At 47.9% G+C, this 17,500-nt stretch overlaps 1 protein-coding gene across 1 annotated transcript in view; it reads right to left on the reverse strand.

Annotated features, from left to right (window-relative positions):
• LOC115115822 (small proline-rich protein 3-like) overlaps positions 1 to 16,083 on the reverse strand; it is a 29,728-nt gene extending 13,645 nt beyond the window's left edge. The window contains exon 1 of the mRNA XM_065025043.1: positions 15,994 to 16,083. Coding sequence (XP_064881115.1) covers positions 15,994 to 16,083 — 90 coding nt within the window. The remainder of the gene's footprint in view (positions 1 to 15,993) is intronic.
• Positions 16,084 to 17,500: the final 1,417 nt, after the last annotated feature.

A 17,500-nucleotide genomic window follows, 5' to 3' on the forward strand; every position in this document is an offset into this window, starting at 1 on the left:
ACACCCCTCACTAACACCCCTCACTGACACCCTCACTGACACCCTCACTGACACCCTCACTGACTCCTCTTACTGACACCCTCACTGACACCCCTCACTGACTCCCTCACTGACTCCCCTCACTGACACCCTCACTGACACCCCTCACTGACACCCTCACTGACACCCCTCACTGACTCCTCTCACTGACTCCCTACTGACTCCCCTCACTGACACCCTCACTGACTCCCTCACTGACTCCCTCACTGACACCCTCACTGACACCCCACACCCCTCACTAACACCCTCACTGACACCCCTCACTGACACACCCTCACTGACACCCCTCACTGACACCCCTCACTGACTCCTCTCACTGACACCCCTCACTGACCCTCACTGACTCCCCCTACTGACACCCTCACTGACTCCCCTACTGACACCCTCACTGACTCACCTCACTGACACCCCTACTGGCACCCTCACTGACACCCTTACTGACACCCTCACTGACCCTCACTGACACCCCTCACTGACTCCCTACTGACACCCTCACTGACTCCCCTACTGACACCCCTCACTGACACCCCTCACTGACACACCTCACTGACACCCCTCACTGACTCCCTCACTGACACCCTCACTGACTCCCTCACTGACACCCTCACTGACTCCCTCACTGACACCCTCACTGACTCCCTCACTGGCCCCCTCACTGACACCCCACACCCTCACTGACTCCCTCACTGACTCCCTCACTGACACCCCCTCACTGACACCCTCACTGACTCCTCTCACTGACACCCCTCACTGACACCCCTCACTGACACCCCACACCCTCACTAACACCCTCACTGACACCCTCACTGACACCCCTCACTGACACCCCTCACTGACTCCTCTCACTGACACCCTCACTGACACCCCTCACTGACCCTCACTGACTCCCCCTACTGACACCCCTCACTGACTCCCCTACTGACACCCTCACTGACTCACCTCACTGGCACCCACTGGCACCCCTCACTGACACCCTTACTGACACCCTCACTGACCCTCACTGACACCCTCACTGACTCCCCTACTGACACCCCTCACTGGCACCCCTCACTGACTCCTCACTGACACCCTCACTGACACCCCTCACTGACACCCCTCACTGACTCCCCTCACTGACACCCTCACTGACACCCCTCACTGACTCCCCTCACTGACTCCCCTCACTGACACCCCTCACTGACACCCCTCACTGACTCCCCTCACTGACACCCCTCACTGACACCCCTCACTGACTCCCCTCACTGACACCCCTCACTGACACCCCTCACTGACACCCCTCAATGACACTCAGACCCACATAGAATTTGAAAAACAAATCCCATATCTGTTGTGCACAGCAGCTGGATGTGTAGCCCGTTGCCATGAGAAAAGGGCAACTAGCCCGTTGCCATGACAAAAGGGCAACTAGCCCGTTGCCATGAGAAAAGGGCAACTAGCCCGTTGCCATGACAAAAGGGCAACTAGCCCGTTGCCATGACAAAAGGGCAACTAGCCCGTTGCCATGACAAAAGGGCAACTAGCGGAGCACAAACAACGTAAATAACAACAATATTTATCTGTTTATTTACCTTGCGACTGCAATGTTTACTCTTCTTTTCTAATAGTGTTTTGTTGATGTTGTTTTGCATCTTATCACTTTCGTTGTTTCATTTGCTTTGGCAATGTAAACACGTTTCCCATGCCAATAAAGCCCCAATGAGAGAGAGGGGAGAGAGAGAGAGAGAGAGAGAGAGAGAGAGAGAGAGAGAGAGACAGAGAGAGAGACAGAGAGAGAGAGGGAGAGAGAGATAGTACAGAACTCTGAAACAGCAACAGAGGCTGGGTTTTTACTGACATGCACTTTCAACTGTGGGACCTTAAATAGACAGGTGTGTGCCTTTCCAAATCATGTCCCATCAACCAGATGTAGAGGCTGAGGTTGGAGTGGGTTGAGACAGGGTTAACAGGTCCAGAGGAGGGGAATCCAAGGGAGTGATGATGCGTTGAATTCAGAACAGAGAAGCAGGGTGGTGAGATGTGGAACAGGAGACGGGAACCAGAGTCAGAGCAGCAAAACTGCAGGGAGAGGAGAAACAGCATCAGGCAGGGAGAGGAGTAACAGCATCAGGCAGGGAGAGGAGAAACAGCAGGCAGGGAGAGGAGAAACAGCATCAGGCAGGGAGAGGAGAAACAGCATCAGGCAGGGAGAGGAGAAACAGCATCAGGCAGGGAGAGGAGTAACAGCATCAGGCAGGGAGAGGAGTAACAGCATCAGGCAGGGAGAGGAGAAACAGCAGGCAGGGAGAGGAGAAACAGCATCAGGCAGGGAGAGGAGAAACAGCATCAGGCAGGGAGAGGAGAAACAGCATCAGGCAGGGAGAGGAGAAACAGCATCAGGCAGGGAGAGGAGTAACAGCATCAGGCAGGGAGAGGAGTAACAGCAGGCAGGGAGAGGAGAAACAGCATCAGGCAGGGAGAGGAGAAACAGCAGGCAGGGAGAGGAGTAACAGCATCAGGCAGGGAGAGGAGTAACAGCAGGCAGGGAGAGGAGAAACAGCAGGCAGGGAGAGGAGTAACAGCATCAGGCAGGGAGAGGAGAAACAACAGGCAGGGAGAGGAGTAACAGCATCAGGCAGGGAGAGGAGTAACAGCATCAGGCAGGGAGAGGAGAAACAGCATCAGGCAGGGAGAGGAGTAACAGCATCAGGCGGGGAGAGGAGAAACAGCATCAGGCAGGGAGAGGAGTAACAGCATCAGGCAGGGAGAGGAGAAACAGCATCAGGCAGGGAGAGGAGTAACAGCATCAGGCAGGGAGAGGAGAAACAGCATCAGGCAGGGAGAGGAGTAACAGCATCAGGCAGGGAGAGGAGAAACAGCATCAGGCAGGGAGAGGAGAAACAGCAGGCAGGGAGAGGAGAAACAGCAGGCAGGGAGAGGAGAAACAGCAGGCAGGGAGAGGAGAAACAGCAGGCAGGGAGAGGAGAAACAGCAGGCAGGGAGAGGAGAAACAGCAGGCAGGGAGAGGAGAAACAGCAGGCAGGGAGAGGAGTAACAGCATCAGGCAGGGAGAGGAGTAACAGCAGGCAGGGAGAGGAGTAACAGCATCAGGCAGGGAGAGGAGTAACAGCAGGCAGGGAGAGGAGAAACAGCATCAGGCAGGGAGAGGAGTAACAGCAGGCAGGGAGAGGAGTAACAGCATCAGGCAGGGAGAGGAGAAACAGCATCAGGCAGGGAGAGGAGATACAGCATCAGGCAGGGAGAGGAGAAACAGCATCAGGCAGGGAGAGGAGTAACAGCAGCAGGCAGGGAGAGGAGTAACAGCATCAGGCAGGGAGAGGAGTAACAGCAGGCAGGGAGAGGAGTAACAGCATCAGGCAGGGAGAGGAGTAACAGCATCAGGCAGGGAGAGGAGTAACAGCATCAGGCAGGGAGAGGAGTAACAGCATCAGGCAGGGAGAGGAGTAACAGCATCAGGCAGGGAGAGGAGAAACAGCATCAGGCAGGGAGAGGAGTAACAGCATCAGGCAGGGAGAGGAGAAACAGCAGGCAGGGAGAGGAGTAACAGCATCAGGCAGGGAGAGGAGTAACAGCATCAGGCAGGGAGAGGAGAAACAGCATCAGGCAGGGAGAGGAGAAACAGCAGGCAGGGAGAGGAGTAACAGCATCAGGCAGGGAGAGGAGTAACAGCATCAGGCAGGGAGAGGAGAAACAGCATCAGGCAGGGAGAGGAGTAACAGCATCAGGCAGGGAGAGGAGAAACAGCAGGCAGGGAGAGGAGAAACAGCATCAGGCAGGGAGAGGAGAAACAGCATCAGGCAGGGAGAGGAGTAACAGCATCAGGCAGGGAGAGGAGTAACAGCAGGCAGGGAGAGGAGAAACAGCAGGCAGGGAGAGGAGTAACAGCATCAGGCAGGGAGAGGAGTAACAGCATCAGGCAGGGAGAGGAGTAACAGCATCAGGCAGGGAGAGGAGTAACAGCATCAGGCAGGGAGAGGAGTAACAGCATCAGGCAGGGAGAGGGGAAACAGCAGGCAGGGAGAGGAGTAACAGCATCAGGCAGGGAGAGGAGTAACAGCACCAGGCAGGGAGAGGAGTAACAGCAGGCAGGGAGAGGAGAAACAGCAGGCAGGGAGAGGAGTAACAGCATCAGGCAGGGAGAGGAGTAACAGCATCAGGCAGGGAGAGGAGAAACAGCATCAGGCAGGGAGAGGAGAAACAGCAGGCAGGGAGAGGAGAAACAGCATCAGGCAGGGAGAGGAGAAACAGCATCAGGCAGGGAGAGGAGTAACAGCATCAGGCAGGGAGAGGAGTAACAGCATCAGGCAGGGAGAGGAGTAACAGCATCAGGCAGGGAGAGGAGAAACAGCAGGCAGGGAGAGGAGAAACAGCAGGCAGGGAGAGGAGTAACAGCATCAGGCAGGGAGAGGAGTAACAGCATCAGGCAGGGAGAGGAGTAACAGCAGGCAGGGAGAGGAGAAACAGCAGGCAGGGAGAGGAGTAACAGCATCAGGCAGGGAGAGGAGTAACAGCATCAGGCAGGGAGAGGAGAAACAGCATCAGGCAGGGAGAGGAGAAACAGCAGGCAGGGAGAGGAGTAACAGCATCAGGCAGGGAGAGGAGTAACAGCATCAGGCAGGGAGAGGAGTAACAGCATCAGGCAGGGAGAGGAGTAACAGCAGGCAGGGAGAGGAGTAACAGCATCAGGCAGGGAGAGGAGAAACAGCATCAGGCAGGGAGAGGAGAAACAGCAGGCAGGGAGAGGAGTAACAGCATCAGGCAGGGAGAGGAGTAACAGCAGGCAGGGAGAGGAGTAACAGCAGGCAGGGAGAGGAGAAACAGCATCAGGCAGGGAGGGGAGTAACAGCAGGCAGGGATAGGAGAAACAGCATCAGGCAGGGAGAGGAGTAACAGCATCAGGCAGGGAGAGGAGTAACAGCAGGCAGGGAGAGGAGAAACAGCATCAGGCAGGGAGAGGAGTAACAGCAGGCAGGGAGAGGAGTAACAGCATCAGGCAGGGAGAGGAGAAACAGCATCAGGCAGGGAGAGGAGTAACAGCAGGCAGGGAGAGGAGTAACAGCAGGCAGGGAGAGGAGTAACAGCATCAGGCAGGGAGAGGAGTAACAGCAGGCAGGGAGAGGAGTAACAGCATCAGGCAGGGAGAGGAGTAACAGCAGGCAGGGAGAGGAGTAACAGCATCAGGCAGGGAGAGGAGAAACAGCATCAGGCAGGGAGAGGAGAAACAGCATCAGGCAGGGAGAGGAGTAACAGCATCAGGCAGGGAGAGGAGTAACAGCAGGCAGGGAGAGGAGTAACAGCATCAGGCAGGGAGAGGAGTAACAGCATCAGGCAGGGAGAGGAGTAACAGCATCAGGCAGGGAGAGGAGAAACAGCATCAGGCAGGGAGAGGAGAAACAGCATCAGGCAGGGAGAGGAGAAACAGCAGGCAGGGAGAGGAGAAACAGCATCAGGCAGGGAGAGGAGAAACAGCATCAGGCAGGGAGAGGAGAAACAGCAGGCAGGGAGAGGAGTAACAGCATCAGGCAGGGAGAGGAGTAACAGCATCAGGCAGGGAGAGGAGTAACAGCATCAGGCAGGGAGAGGAGAAACAGCATCAGGCAGGGAGAGGAGAAACAGCATCAGGCAGGGAGAGGAGTAACAGCATCAGGCAGGGAGAGGAGAAACAGCATCAGGCAGGGAGAGGAGTAACAGCATCAGGCAGGGAGAGGAGTAACAGCATCAGGCAGGGAGAGGAGTAACAGCATCAGGCAGGGAGAGGAGTAACAGCATCAGGCAGGGAGAGGAGTAACAGCATCAGGCAGGGAGAGGAGTAACAGCATCAGGCAGGGAGAGGAGTAACAGCATCAGGCAGGGAGAGGAGTAACAGCATCAGGCAGGGAGAGGAGAAACAGCATCAGGCAGGGAGAGGAGAAACAGCATCAGGCAGGGAGAGGAGTAACAGCATCAGGCAGGGAGAGGAGTAACAGCATCAGGCAGGAGAGGAGTAACAGCATCAGGCAGGGAGAGGAGTAACAGCATCAGGCAGGGAGAGGAGTAACAGCATCAGGCAGGGAGAGGAGATACAGCATCAGGCAGGGAGAGGAGTAACAGCATCAGGCAGGGAGAGGAGTAACAGCATCAGGCAGGGAGAGGAGAAACAGCATCAGGCAGGGAGAGGAGAAACAGCATCAGGCAGGGAGAGGAGTAACAGCATCAGGCAGGGAGAGGAGAAACAGCATCAGGCAGGGAGAGGAGTAACAGCATCAGGCAGGGAGAGGAGTAACAGCATCAGGCAGGGAGAGGAGAAACAGCAGGCAGGGAAAGGAGAAACAGCATCAGGCAGGGAGAGGAGTAACAGCATCAGGCAGGGAGAGGAGTAACAGCAGGCAGGGAGAGGAGAAACAGCATCAGGCAGGGAGAGGAGTAACAGCATCAGGCAGGGAGAGGAGTAACAGCATCAGGCAGGGAGAGGAGTAACAGCATCAGGCAGGGAGAGGAGTAACAGCATCAGGCAGGGAGAGGAGTAACAGCATCAGGCAGGGAGAGGAGAAACAGCATCAGGCAGGGAGAGGAGTAACAGCATCAGGCAGGGAGAGGAGAAACAGCATCAGGCAGGGAGAGGAGTAACAGCATCAGGCAGGGAGAGGAGAAACAGCATCAGGCAGGGAAACACGATCTTAAATAAAAACACATTCAGCATGACTGACTGAACGGAGATTACGATCCGGCAGAGTGGAAATGGTAGGACTGAGTATTTGTAGAGGTCTTGATTGTGGAACGAGTTGCAGCTGGTGGGGAACTGCTCTGACTCCTGCACACCTGTCTCTAACCACATAATCCCACACACAGAGAGAAGAAGAAGGAGAGAGAACTAGGGGAATGGCTGCAGGTCAAGGAGACACCGGATGTCCACTAGGGGGTGTAGCAGGAGCAGATGTGACACAAACACCCAATTGAGACTCTGCATGCAGAATTATACAAAATTATAAACTGGGTGGTTTGAGCCCTGAATGCTGATTGGCTGGGACCATATACCACGGGTATGACAAACCATGTATTTTTACTGTTCTAATTACGTTGGTAACCAGTTTATAACAGCAATAAGGGTCCTCGGGGGTTTGTGGTATATGGCCAATATACCACGGCTAAGGGCTGTGTCCAGGCATGTGTGTAAGAACAAAGGATCTGAGCCATTGTCCTGGGTGGTGGTCCAAACAGACGACCCGCTTTGGGAAAGTTGTATTCTTGGTCGTAATGTTGGTAAGTTGACGTTGCTCTTATATCCAATAGTTCCTCCTGGCTGTATTTAATAAGACTTCAGATTTCCTGGGGTAACAATGTGAGAAATAAAACTTTAAAAAACGAACTACTGCAAAGTTTCCTGAGAACGCGAAGCAAGACGACCATCTCTATATCAATATACAGTAGTAGTGATGTAATATACTACAGTAGTAGTAGTGTGATATACTACATTAGTAGTAGTAGTAGTGTAATATACTACAGTAGTAGTGTAATATACTACAGTAGTAGTAGTGTGATATACTACAGTAGTAGTAGTAGTGATGTAATATACTACAGTAGTAGTAGTAGTGATGTAATATACTACAGTAGTAGTGTGGTATACTACATTAGTAGTAGTAGTGTAATATACTACATTAGTAGTAGTAGTGTAATATACTACATTAGTAGTAGTAGTGTAATATACTACAGTAGTAGTAGTAGTGTGATATACTACATTAGTAGTAGTAGTGTGATATACTACATTAGTAGTAGTAGTGTAATATACTACAGTAGTAGTAGTAGTGATGTAATATACTACAGTAGTAGTAGTGTGATATACTACATTAGTTGTAGTAGTGTAATATACTACATTAGTAGTAGTAGTGTAATATACTACAGTAGTAGTAGTAGTAGTGTAATATACTGCATTAGTAGTAGTAGTGTAATATACTACATTAGTAGTAGTAGTGTGATATACTACATTAGTAGTAGTAGTGTAATATACTACAGTAGTAGTAGTAGTGTAATATACTACAGTAGTAGTAGTAGTAGTGTAATATACTACATTAGTAGTAGTAGTGTAATATACTACATTAGTAGTAGTAGTGTAATATACTACATTAGTAGTAGTAGTGTAATATACTACAGTAGTAGTAGTAGTAGTGTGATATACTACAGTAGTAGTAGTAGTAGTAGTAGTGTAATATACTACAATAGTATATATCAATATACAGTAGTAGTAGAAGTAGTATTGTAATATACTACAGTAGTAGTAATAGTTGTGTAATATACTACAGAAGTATATGTCAACATGCAGTAGTATTAGTAGAGTAATATACTAAAGTAGTAGCAGTAGTAGTAGTGTAATATACTACAGTAGTATTACTACAGTAATATATTACAGTAGTAATAGTAGTAGTAGTTGTATGATATACTACAGTAGTAGTAGTACTACTACTATGATATACAATAGTAGTCTATATCAACGTCAACTACACCAATTCTACAAACCTCCAGGAGGGTTCCTCTCCAGGAACAGGGTTGGAGTTAAAATCTACAGGCAGCGCGCCAAATACAAATTAAATTACTAAACATATTTAATTTTCATGAAATCACAAGTGCAATATAGCAAAACACAGCTTAGCTTGTTGTTAATCCACCTGGCGTGTCAGATTTCAACACAGCTTTTTGGCGAAAGCATAACAAGCGTTTATGTAAGAACATCTCTCTCAGTAGACAAAATATTACAAACACCTAGCAGCCAAGTAGATTGGTCACGAAAGTCAGAAAAGCAATCAATGAAATCGCTTACATTTGATGATCTTCGGATGTTTGCACTCACGAGACTCCCAGTTACACAATAAATGTTCCTTTTGTTCCATAAAGATTATTTTTATATACAAAATACCTCCATTTGTTTGGCGCGTTATGTTCAGAAATCCACAGGCTCGAGCGGTCACGACATCGCAGATGAAAATTCCAAATAGTATCCGTAATGTCCACGGAAACATGTGAAACGCTTTTTATAATCAATCCTCAGGTTGTTTTTAAAATATATAATCGATAATATATAAACCAGACTGTCGCTCTGTTGCGCAAGCAAAACTCTGCGAACACCCAGCCATCCACTGACGCGAAGTGATCTTTCTCGCTCATTTTTTCAAAATAAAAGCCTGAAACTATGTCTAAAGACTGTTGACACCTTCAGGAAGCCATAGGAAAAGGAATCTGGTTGATATCTCTTTAAATGGAGCGAAGGCAGGCTATGGAACATGGGAGCTTTCAAAATAGAAGCCACTTCTGGGTTGGATTTTCCTCAGGTTTTCGCCTGCAATATCAGTTCTGTTATACTCAGACAATATTTTGACCGTTTTGGAAACTTTCGAGTGTTTCATATCCTAATCTGACAATTATATGCATATTCTAGTTTCTGGGCCTGAGAAATAGACCGTTTCAAATGGGTTTTTTTTTGTTGCCAAAAACGAAAATCCTGCCCCCTACACTCAAGAAGTTAAACCAGTCAGTCAATAAACTATAAACTGGAGGTATAGACCTGTTAAACCAGTCAGTCAATAAACTATAAACTGGAGGTATAGACCTGTTCAACCAGTCTCTCTCTCTCTCTGTGAGCTCTATAGACCTGTTCAACCAGTCTCTCTCTCGCTCTCTCTGTGAGCTCTATAGACCTGTTCAACCAGTCTCTCTCTCTCTCTGTGAGCTCTATAGACTTGTTCAACCAGTCTCTCTCTCTCTGTGAGCTCTATAGACCTGTTCAACCAGTCTCTCTCTCTCTCTCTGTGAGCTCTATAGACCTGTTCAACCAGTCTCTCTCTCTGTGAGCTCTATAGACTGTGATCCCAAATGGAACCCTATTCTCTGTATAGTGCCCTACGTTAATCCAAACCCTTTGGGGCCTGGTCAAATGCTGTGCACTATGTAGAGAATAGGGTACGGTTTGCAATGCAGGCTGACTCTCTGTGAGCCCAGTAGAGCCTCTTCATGCTGACTGACTCTCTGTGAGCCCAGTAGAGCATCTTCATGCTGACTGACTCTCTGTGAGCCCAGTAGAGTATCTTCATGCTGACTGACTCTCTGTGAGCCCAGTAGAGCCTCTTCATGCTGACTGACTCTCTGTGAGCCCAGTAGAGCCTCTTCATGCTGACTGACTCTCTGTGAGCCCAGTAGAGCCTCTTCATGCTGACTGACTCTCTGTGAGCCTAGTAGAGCCTCTTCATGCTGACTGACTCTCTGGGGGCCTAGTAGAGCCTCTTCACGCTGACTGACTCTCTGTGAGCCCAGTAGAGCCTCTTCATGCTGACTGACTCTCTGTGAGCCCAGTAGAGCCTCTTCATGCTGACTGACTCTCTGTGAGCCTAGTAGAGCCTCTTCATGCTGGCTGACTCTCTGGGGGCCCAGTAGAGCCTCTTCATGCTGACTGACTCTCTGTGAGCCCAGTAGAGCCTCTTCATGCTGACTGACTCTCTGTGAGCCCAGTAGAGCCTCTTCATGCTGACTGACTCTCTGGGGGCCCAGTAGAGCCTCTTCATGCTAACTGACTCTCTGTGAGCCCAGTAGAGCCTCTTCATGCTAACTGACTCTCTGGGGGCCTAGTAGAGCCTCTTCATGCTGGCTGACTCTCTGTGAGCCCAGTAGAGCCTCTTCATGCTAACTGACTCTCTGTGAGCCCAGTAGAGCCTCTTCATGCTGAAGCAGCAGTCTAGAGGCAGAAGGAATGTTTTCACAGAGCAACAGTCTGGAGGCAGAAGGAATGTTTTCACAGAGCAACAGTCTGGAGGAGGCAGAAGGAATGTTTTCACAGAGCAGCAGTCTGGAGGCAGAAGGAATGCTTTCACAGAGCAACAGTCTGGAGGCAGAAGGAATGTTTTCACAGAGCAACAGTCTGGAGGCAGAAGGAATGTTTTCACAGAGCAGCAGTCTGGAGGCAGAAGGAATGTTTTCACAGAGCAACAGTCTCAGCAGCTGGCGATAAAATGAAAGAAAACAATTACCTCTTTTTTTTATTAGCAGCGCAACACATTAATTAAAAATAAATTAAATTAATTCAAATGTATGTTCTCTAAGGCAGAAAAACTGCTCTCATTCGGAGACACACGGTTAGAGTTAAATTAAGTTTAGACTGAATTAAATTGCGTTTAGACTTAATGTGTTATTTGAAATTGACACAGGGGTAGAGTTAGGGCAGGAGTTGTGCTTCATATGGTAGATGATCAAATCAAATCAAATTGATTTATATAGCCCTTCGTACATCAGCTGATATCTCAAAGTGTTATACAGAAACCCAGCCTAAAACCCCAAACAGCAAGCAATGCAGGTGTAGAAGCACGGTGGCTAGGAAAAACTCCTTAGAAAGGCCAAAACCTAGGAAGAAACCTAGAGAGGAACCAGGCTATGTGGGGTGGCCAGTCCTCTTCTGGCTGTGCCGGTTGGAGATTATAACAGAACATGGCCAAGATGTTCAAATGTTCATAAATGACCAGCATGGTCCAATAATAATTAGGCAGAACAGTTGAAACTGGAGCAGCAGCACGGCCAGGTGGACTGGGGACAGCAAGGAGTCATCATGTCAGGTTGTAACGGGGTTCTTCCGTCGAAGGAGAGGCGGACCAATACGCAGTTTGATTGGTTGAAGTTCATGTTTTTTTAATAAGAAAAACTATACATGAACGAACTACAAACCAATAAATGTGAAAACCTTCTGTCCCGTTTGGTACAAACACTGACACAGGAGACAATCACCCACAAAACCCGAAACCAGTCCCGTGTGGTACAAACACTGACACAGGAGACAATCACCCACAAAACCCCAACACCAACCAGGCTACCTAAATACGGTTCCCAATCAGAGACAATGACTAACACCTGTCTCTGATTGAGAACCATATCAGGCCCAAACACAGAAACAGACAAACTAGACACACAACATAGAATGCCCACTCAGATCACACCCTGACCAAACAAAACATAGAAACATACAAAGCAAACTATGGTCAGGGTGTGACACAGGTAGTCATGAGGCATGGTCCTAGGGCTCAGGTCCTCCGAGAGAGAGAAAGAAAGAGAGAAAGATAGAATTAGAGAGAGTACATTTAAATTCACACAGGACACCGAATAGGACAGGAGAAGTACTCCAGATATAACAAACTGACCCCAGCCACCCGACACATAAACTAGTGCAGCATAAATACTGGAAGCTGAGACAGGAGGGGTCAGGAGACACTGTGGCCACATCCGAGGACACCCCCGGACAGGGCCAAACAGGAAGGATATAACCCCACCCACTTTGCCAAAGCACAGCCCCCACACCACTAGAGGGATATCTTCAACCACCAACTTACCATCCTGAGACAAGGCTGAGTATAGCCCACAAAGATCTCCGCCACGGCACAACCCAAGGGGGGGGGGCGCCAACCCAGACAGGAAGATCACATCAATGACTCAACACACTCAGGTGACGCACCCCTCCCAGGGACGGTATGAGAGAGCCCCAGTAAGCCAGTGACTCAGCCCGTGTAATAGGGTTAGAGGCAGAGAATCCCAGTGGAAAGAGGGGAACCGGCCAGGCAGAGACAGCAAGGGCGGTTCGTTGCTACAGAGCCTTTCCGTTCACCTTCCCACTCCTGGGCCAGACTACACTCAATCATATGACCCACTGAAGAGATGAGTCTTCAGTAAAGACTTAAAGGTTGAGACCGAGTTTGCGTCTCTGACATGGGTAGGCAGACCATTCCATAAAAATGGAGCTCTATAGGAGAAAGCCCTGCCTCCAGCTGTTTGCTTAGAAATTCTAGGGACAATTAGGAGGCCTGCGTCTTGTGACCGTAGCGTACGTGTAGATATGTACGGCAGGACCAAATCAGAGAGATAGGTAGGAGCAAGCCCATGTAATGCTTTGTAGGTTAGCAGTAAAACCTTGAAATCAGCCCTTGCTTTGACAGGAAGCCAGTGTAGGGAGGCTAGCATTGAATTAGTATGATCCATTTTTTTGGTTCTAGTCAGGATTCTAGCAGCCGTATTTAGCACTAACTGAAGTTTATTTAGTGCTTTATCCGGGTAGCCGGAAAGTAGAGCATTGCAGTAGTCTAACCTAGAAGTGGCAAAAGCATGGATTAATTTTTCTGCATCATTTTTGGCCAGAAAGTTTCTGATTTTTTCAATGTTACGTAGATGGAAAAAAGCTGTCCTTGAAATGGTCTTGATATGTTCTTCTAAAGAGAGATCAGGGTCCAGAGTAACGCCGAGGTCCTTCACAGTTTTATTTGAGACGACTGTATAACCATTAAGATTAATTGTTAGCTTCAACAGAAGATCTCTTTGTTTCTTGGGACCTAAAACAAGCATCTCTGTTTTGTCCGAGTTTAAAAGTAGAACGTTTGCAGCCATCCACTTCTTTATGTCTGAAACACATGCATCTAGCGAGGGCAATTTTGGGGCTTCACCATGTTTCATTGAAATGTACAGCTGTGTGTCATCCGCATAGCAGTGAAAGTTAACATTATGTTTTCGAATGACATCCCCAAGAGGTAAAATATATAGTGAAAACAATAGTGGTCCTAAAACGGAACCTTGAGGAACACCGAAATTTACAGTTGATTTGTCAGAGGACAAACCATTCACAGAGACAAACTGATATCTTTCCGACAGATAAGATCTAAACCAGGCCAGAACTTGTCCGTTTAGACAAATTTGAGTTTCCAATCTCTCCAAAAGAATGTGGTGATCGATGATATCAAAAGCAGCACTAAGATCTAGGAGCACGAGGACAGATGCAGAGCCTCGGTCCGATGCCATTAAAAGGTCATTTACCACCTTCACAAGTGCAGTCTCAGTGCTATGATGGGGTCTAAAACCAGACTGAAGCATTTCGTATACATTGTTTGTTGTTACGCACGCCTCTATGAAGAGGGAACGCAACACCCTGCTACAACTAAACTCTCTGTGAAGCGAAAAAGGTATGGACTGTAGGTGCGAGTAAAAATGACAACAAGCAGAACGTGGTACCGTTTACAAGGACTTTATTCCTTTACACGGTAATATGGGGAAAAGGGGCTGGACGGAACCAAAGCAAAGAAAGTAAATCTCAAAACCCCCCCTCTCCTATCTTACCTGCCTACCCATTACTTACCTAATTTAGCACCACCTGGTGCCCTAACCAAAATACAGGGGGTGGTCCGCCCAGGTCTTACCTAGTGTGCCTAGACAGCGAATATGCTACGGGTATATGTATGCCCGCGGGCCTCTTGCCTAAGCACTCCCAAGGTGCCTTCCCCTTCTCCCCTGGGAACAAATGAAACAGAATATTAAACCATTTTCAAACAAACTAACAAACGACATCAAATAAACTCTATCTGAGCAACAAACTCACAAAATATACCAACTCTCAGCAAAATCAACCTCTAGCAAAATCTCTAGCAAAATCTCGCAAAATCTCAGAAAATCTCTCTACAAAAAGCTCTCCTCCTCCTGAACAGAACTGGCTTTTATATAGCTTCAGATGGAATGGGTAATTGGAGACAGCTGTCTTGACGAGGGGGCGGGGTCAGCTCTCCAATTAGCCATGGAGTCGACCAATCAGCTGCTTGAGGGATTTCAGGAAGCCATTTCCTGAAATAAACACATGCTCAAACACAAACTACAACACATAAACTGGGGAACGTAACATTTGTCTTCAGGAAGGCAGTGAGTTGCTGCGCAACAGCCTTCTCTAAAATTTTTGAGAGGAATGGAAGATTCGATATAGGCCGATAGTTTTTTATATTTTCTGGGTCAAGGTTTGGCTTTTTCAAGAGAGGCTTTATTACTGCCACTTTTAGTGAGTTTGGTACACATCCGGTGGATAGAGAGCCGTTTATTATGTTCAACATAGGAGGGCCAAGCACAGGAAGCAGCTCTTTCAGTAGTTTAGTTGGAATAGGGTCCAGTATGCAGCTTGAAGGTTTAGAGGCCATGATTATTTTCAGACAGTATAAAAAACGAATTTTGGATTGTTCTTATTTTCCTCAATTAAGTTAGAAAAATAGGATGATCGAGCAGCAGTAAGGGCTCTTTGGTTTCCGTTCCAATTTTCTGGAAGCTTGCTTCAGAGCTCGGGTATTTTCTGTGTACCAGGGAGCTAGTTTCTTATGAGAAATGTTTTTAGTTTTTAGGGGTGCAACTGCATCTAGGGTATTGCGCAAGGTTAAATTGAGTTCCTCAGTTAGGTGGTTAACTGATTTTTGTCCTCTGGCGTCCTTGGGTAGACATAGGGAATCTGGAAGGACATCAAGGAATCTTTGTGTTGTCTGTGAATTTATAGCACGACTTTTGATGTTCCTTGGTTGGGGTCTGAGCAGATTATTTGTTGCAATTGCAAACTTAATAAAATGGTGGTCCGATAGTCCAGGATTATGAGGAAAAACATTAAGATCCACAACATTTATTCCATGGGACAAAACTAGGTCCAGAGTATGACTGTGACAGTGAGTGGGTCCAGAGACATGTTGGACAAAACCCATTGAGTCGATGATCCCTTATACAGTGGGGAGAACAAATATTTGATACACTGCCGATTTTGCAGGTTTTCCTACTTACAAAGCATGTAGAGGTCTGTAATTTTTATCATAGGTACACTTCAACTGTGAGAGACGGAATCTAAAACAAAAATTCAGAAAATCACATTGTATGATTTTTAAGTACCTTAATTTGCATTTTATTGCATGACATAAGTATTTGATACATCAGAAAAGCAGAACTTAATATTTGGTACAGAAACCTTTGTTTGCAATTACAGAGATCATACGTTTCCTGTAGTTCTTGACCAGGTTTGCACACACTGCAGCAGGGATTTTGGCCCACTCCTCCATACAGACCTTCTCCAGATCCTTCAGGATTCGGGGCTGTCGCTGCAATACGGACTTTCAGGTCCCTCCAAAGATTTTCTATTGGGTTCAGGTCTAGAGACTGGCTAGGCCACTCCAGGACCTTGAGATGCTTCTTACGGAGCCACTCCTTAGTTGCCATGGCTGTGTGATTCGGGTCGTTGTCATGCTGGAAGACCCAGCCACGACCCATCTTCAATACTCTTACTGAGGGAAGGAGGTTGTTGGCCAAGATCTCGTGATACATGGCACCATCCTTCCTCCCCTCAATACGGTGCAGTCGTTCTGTCCCCTTTGGAGAAAAGCATCCCCAAAGAATGATGTTTCCACCTCCATGCTTCACGGTTGGGATGGTGTTCTTGGGGTTGTACTCATCCTTCTTCTTCCTCCAAACACGGCGAGTGGAGTTCAGACCAAAAAAGCTCTATTTTCGTCTCATCAGACCACATGACCTTCTCCCATTCCTCCTCTGGATCATCCAGATGGTCATTGTCAAACTTCAGACGGGCCTGGACATGCGCTGGCTTGAGCAGGGGGACCTTGCTGCGCTGCAGGATTTGAATCCATGACGGCGTAGTGTGTTACTAATGGTTTTCTTTGAGACTGTGGTCCCAGCTCTCTTCAGGTCATTGACCAGGTCCTGCCGTGTACGTCTGGGCTGATCCCTCACCTTCCTCATGATCATTGATGCCCCACGAGGTGAGATCTTGCATGGAGCCCCATACCGAGGGTGATTGACCGTCATCTTGAACTTCTTCCATTTTCTAATAATTGCGCCAACAGTTGTTGCCTTCTCACCAAGCTGCTTGCTTATTGTCCTGTAGCCCATCCCAGCCTTGTACAGGTCTAAAATTGTATCCCTGATGTCCTTATCCCTGATGACCAGCTCTCTGGTCTTGGCCATTGTGGAGAGGTTGGAGTCTGTTTGATGGAATGTGTGGGACAGGTGTCTTTTATACAGGTAACGAGTTCAAACAGGTGCAGATAATTACAGGTAATGAGTGGAGAAATGTAAATATGTGTAAATATCTTCGACATTCTATATATCTGGTTTGAGATGTTGATGTTGACGCTGAAAACATTTTACCATCCCACTTCTTTTTTTTTCAACAGAAACCTTTCATATTATCATATTTTTGCCTTCAACTCTGCTGCTGAATGAACACATACGTGCTGCCTTTTCATCAGGACAGTAAATATACTGTTCAAATCAGCATCTCAATGGGAATATCCAACTGCACTACCCAGCTGTTCAAATCCATTAGAAGATGCTCCTTTGCCTCTAAGCAATCTGATGTCTGTTTGTGTTGAAGCTTACTCTCTGTGTGTGTGTGTGTGTGTGTGTGTGTGTGTGTGTGTGTGTGTGTGTGTGTGTGTGTGTGTGCGTGTGTGTGTGTGTTTTTGTGTGTGTGTGTATACAAATTAAGGTCACACACACACACACACCCTGGAGACCCCTTCCATCTTATTGGACAATTAGGACGTTGGAATGTTCCGGTAGGTTCTTAAATCCCTAACAATGGCCGCTCTCCTTATCAATGTCAGCTAATACACTGGCCAATTAACACACGGTGTTATTAACATAGATAATGGCTCAGTCTTACACCTAA

The sequence above is a fragment of the Oncorhynchus nerka genome, linkage group LG12, assembly GCF_034236695.1.
Source record: "Oncorhynchus nerka isolate Pitt River linkage group LG12, Oner_Uvic_2.0, whole genome shotgun sequence".
NCBI lineage: Eukaryota > Metazoa > Chordata > Actinopteri > Salmoniformes > Salmonidae > Oncorhynchus > Oncorhynchus nerka.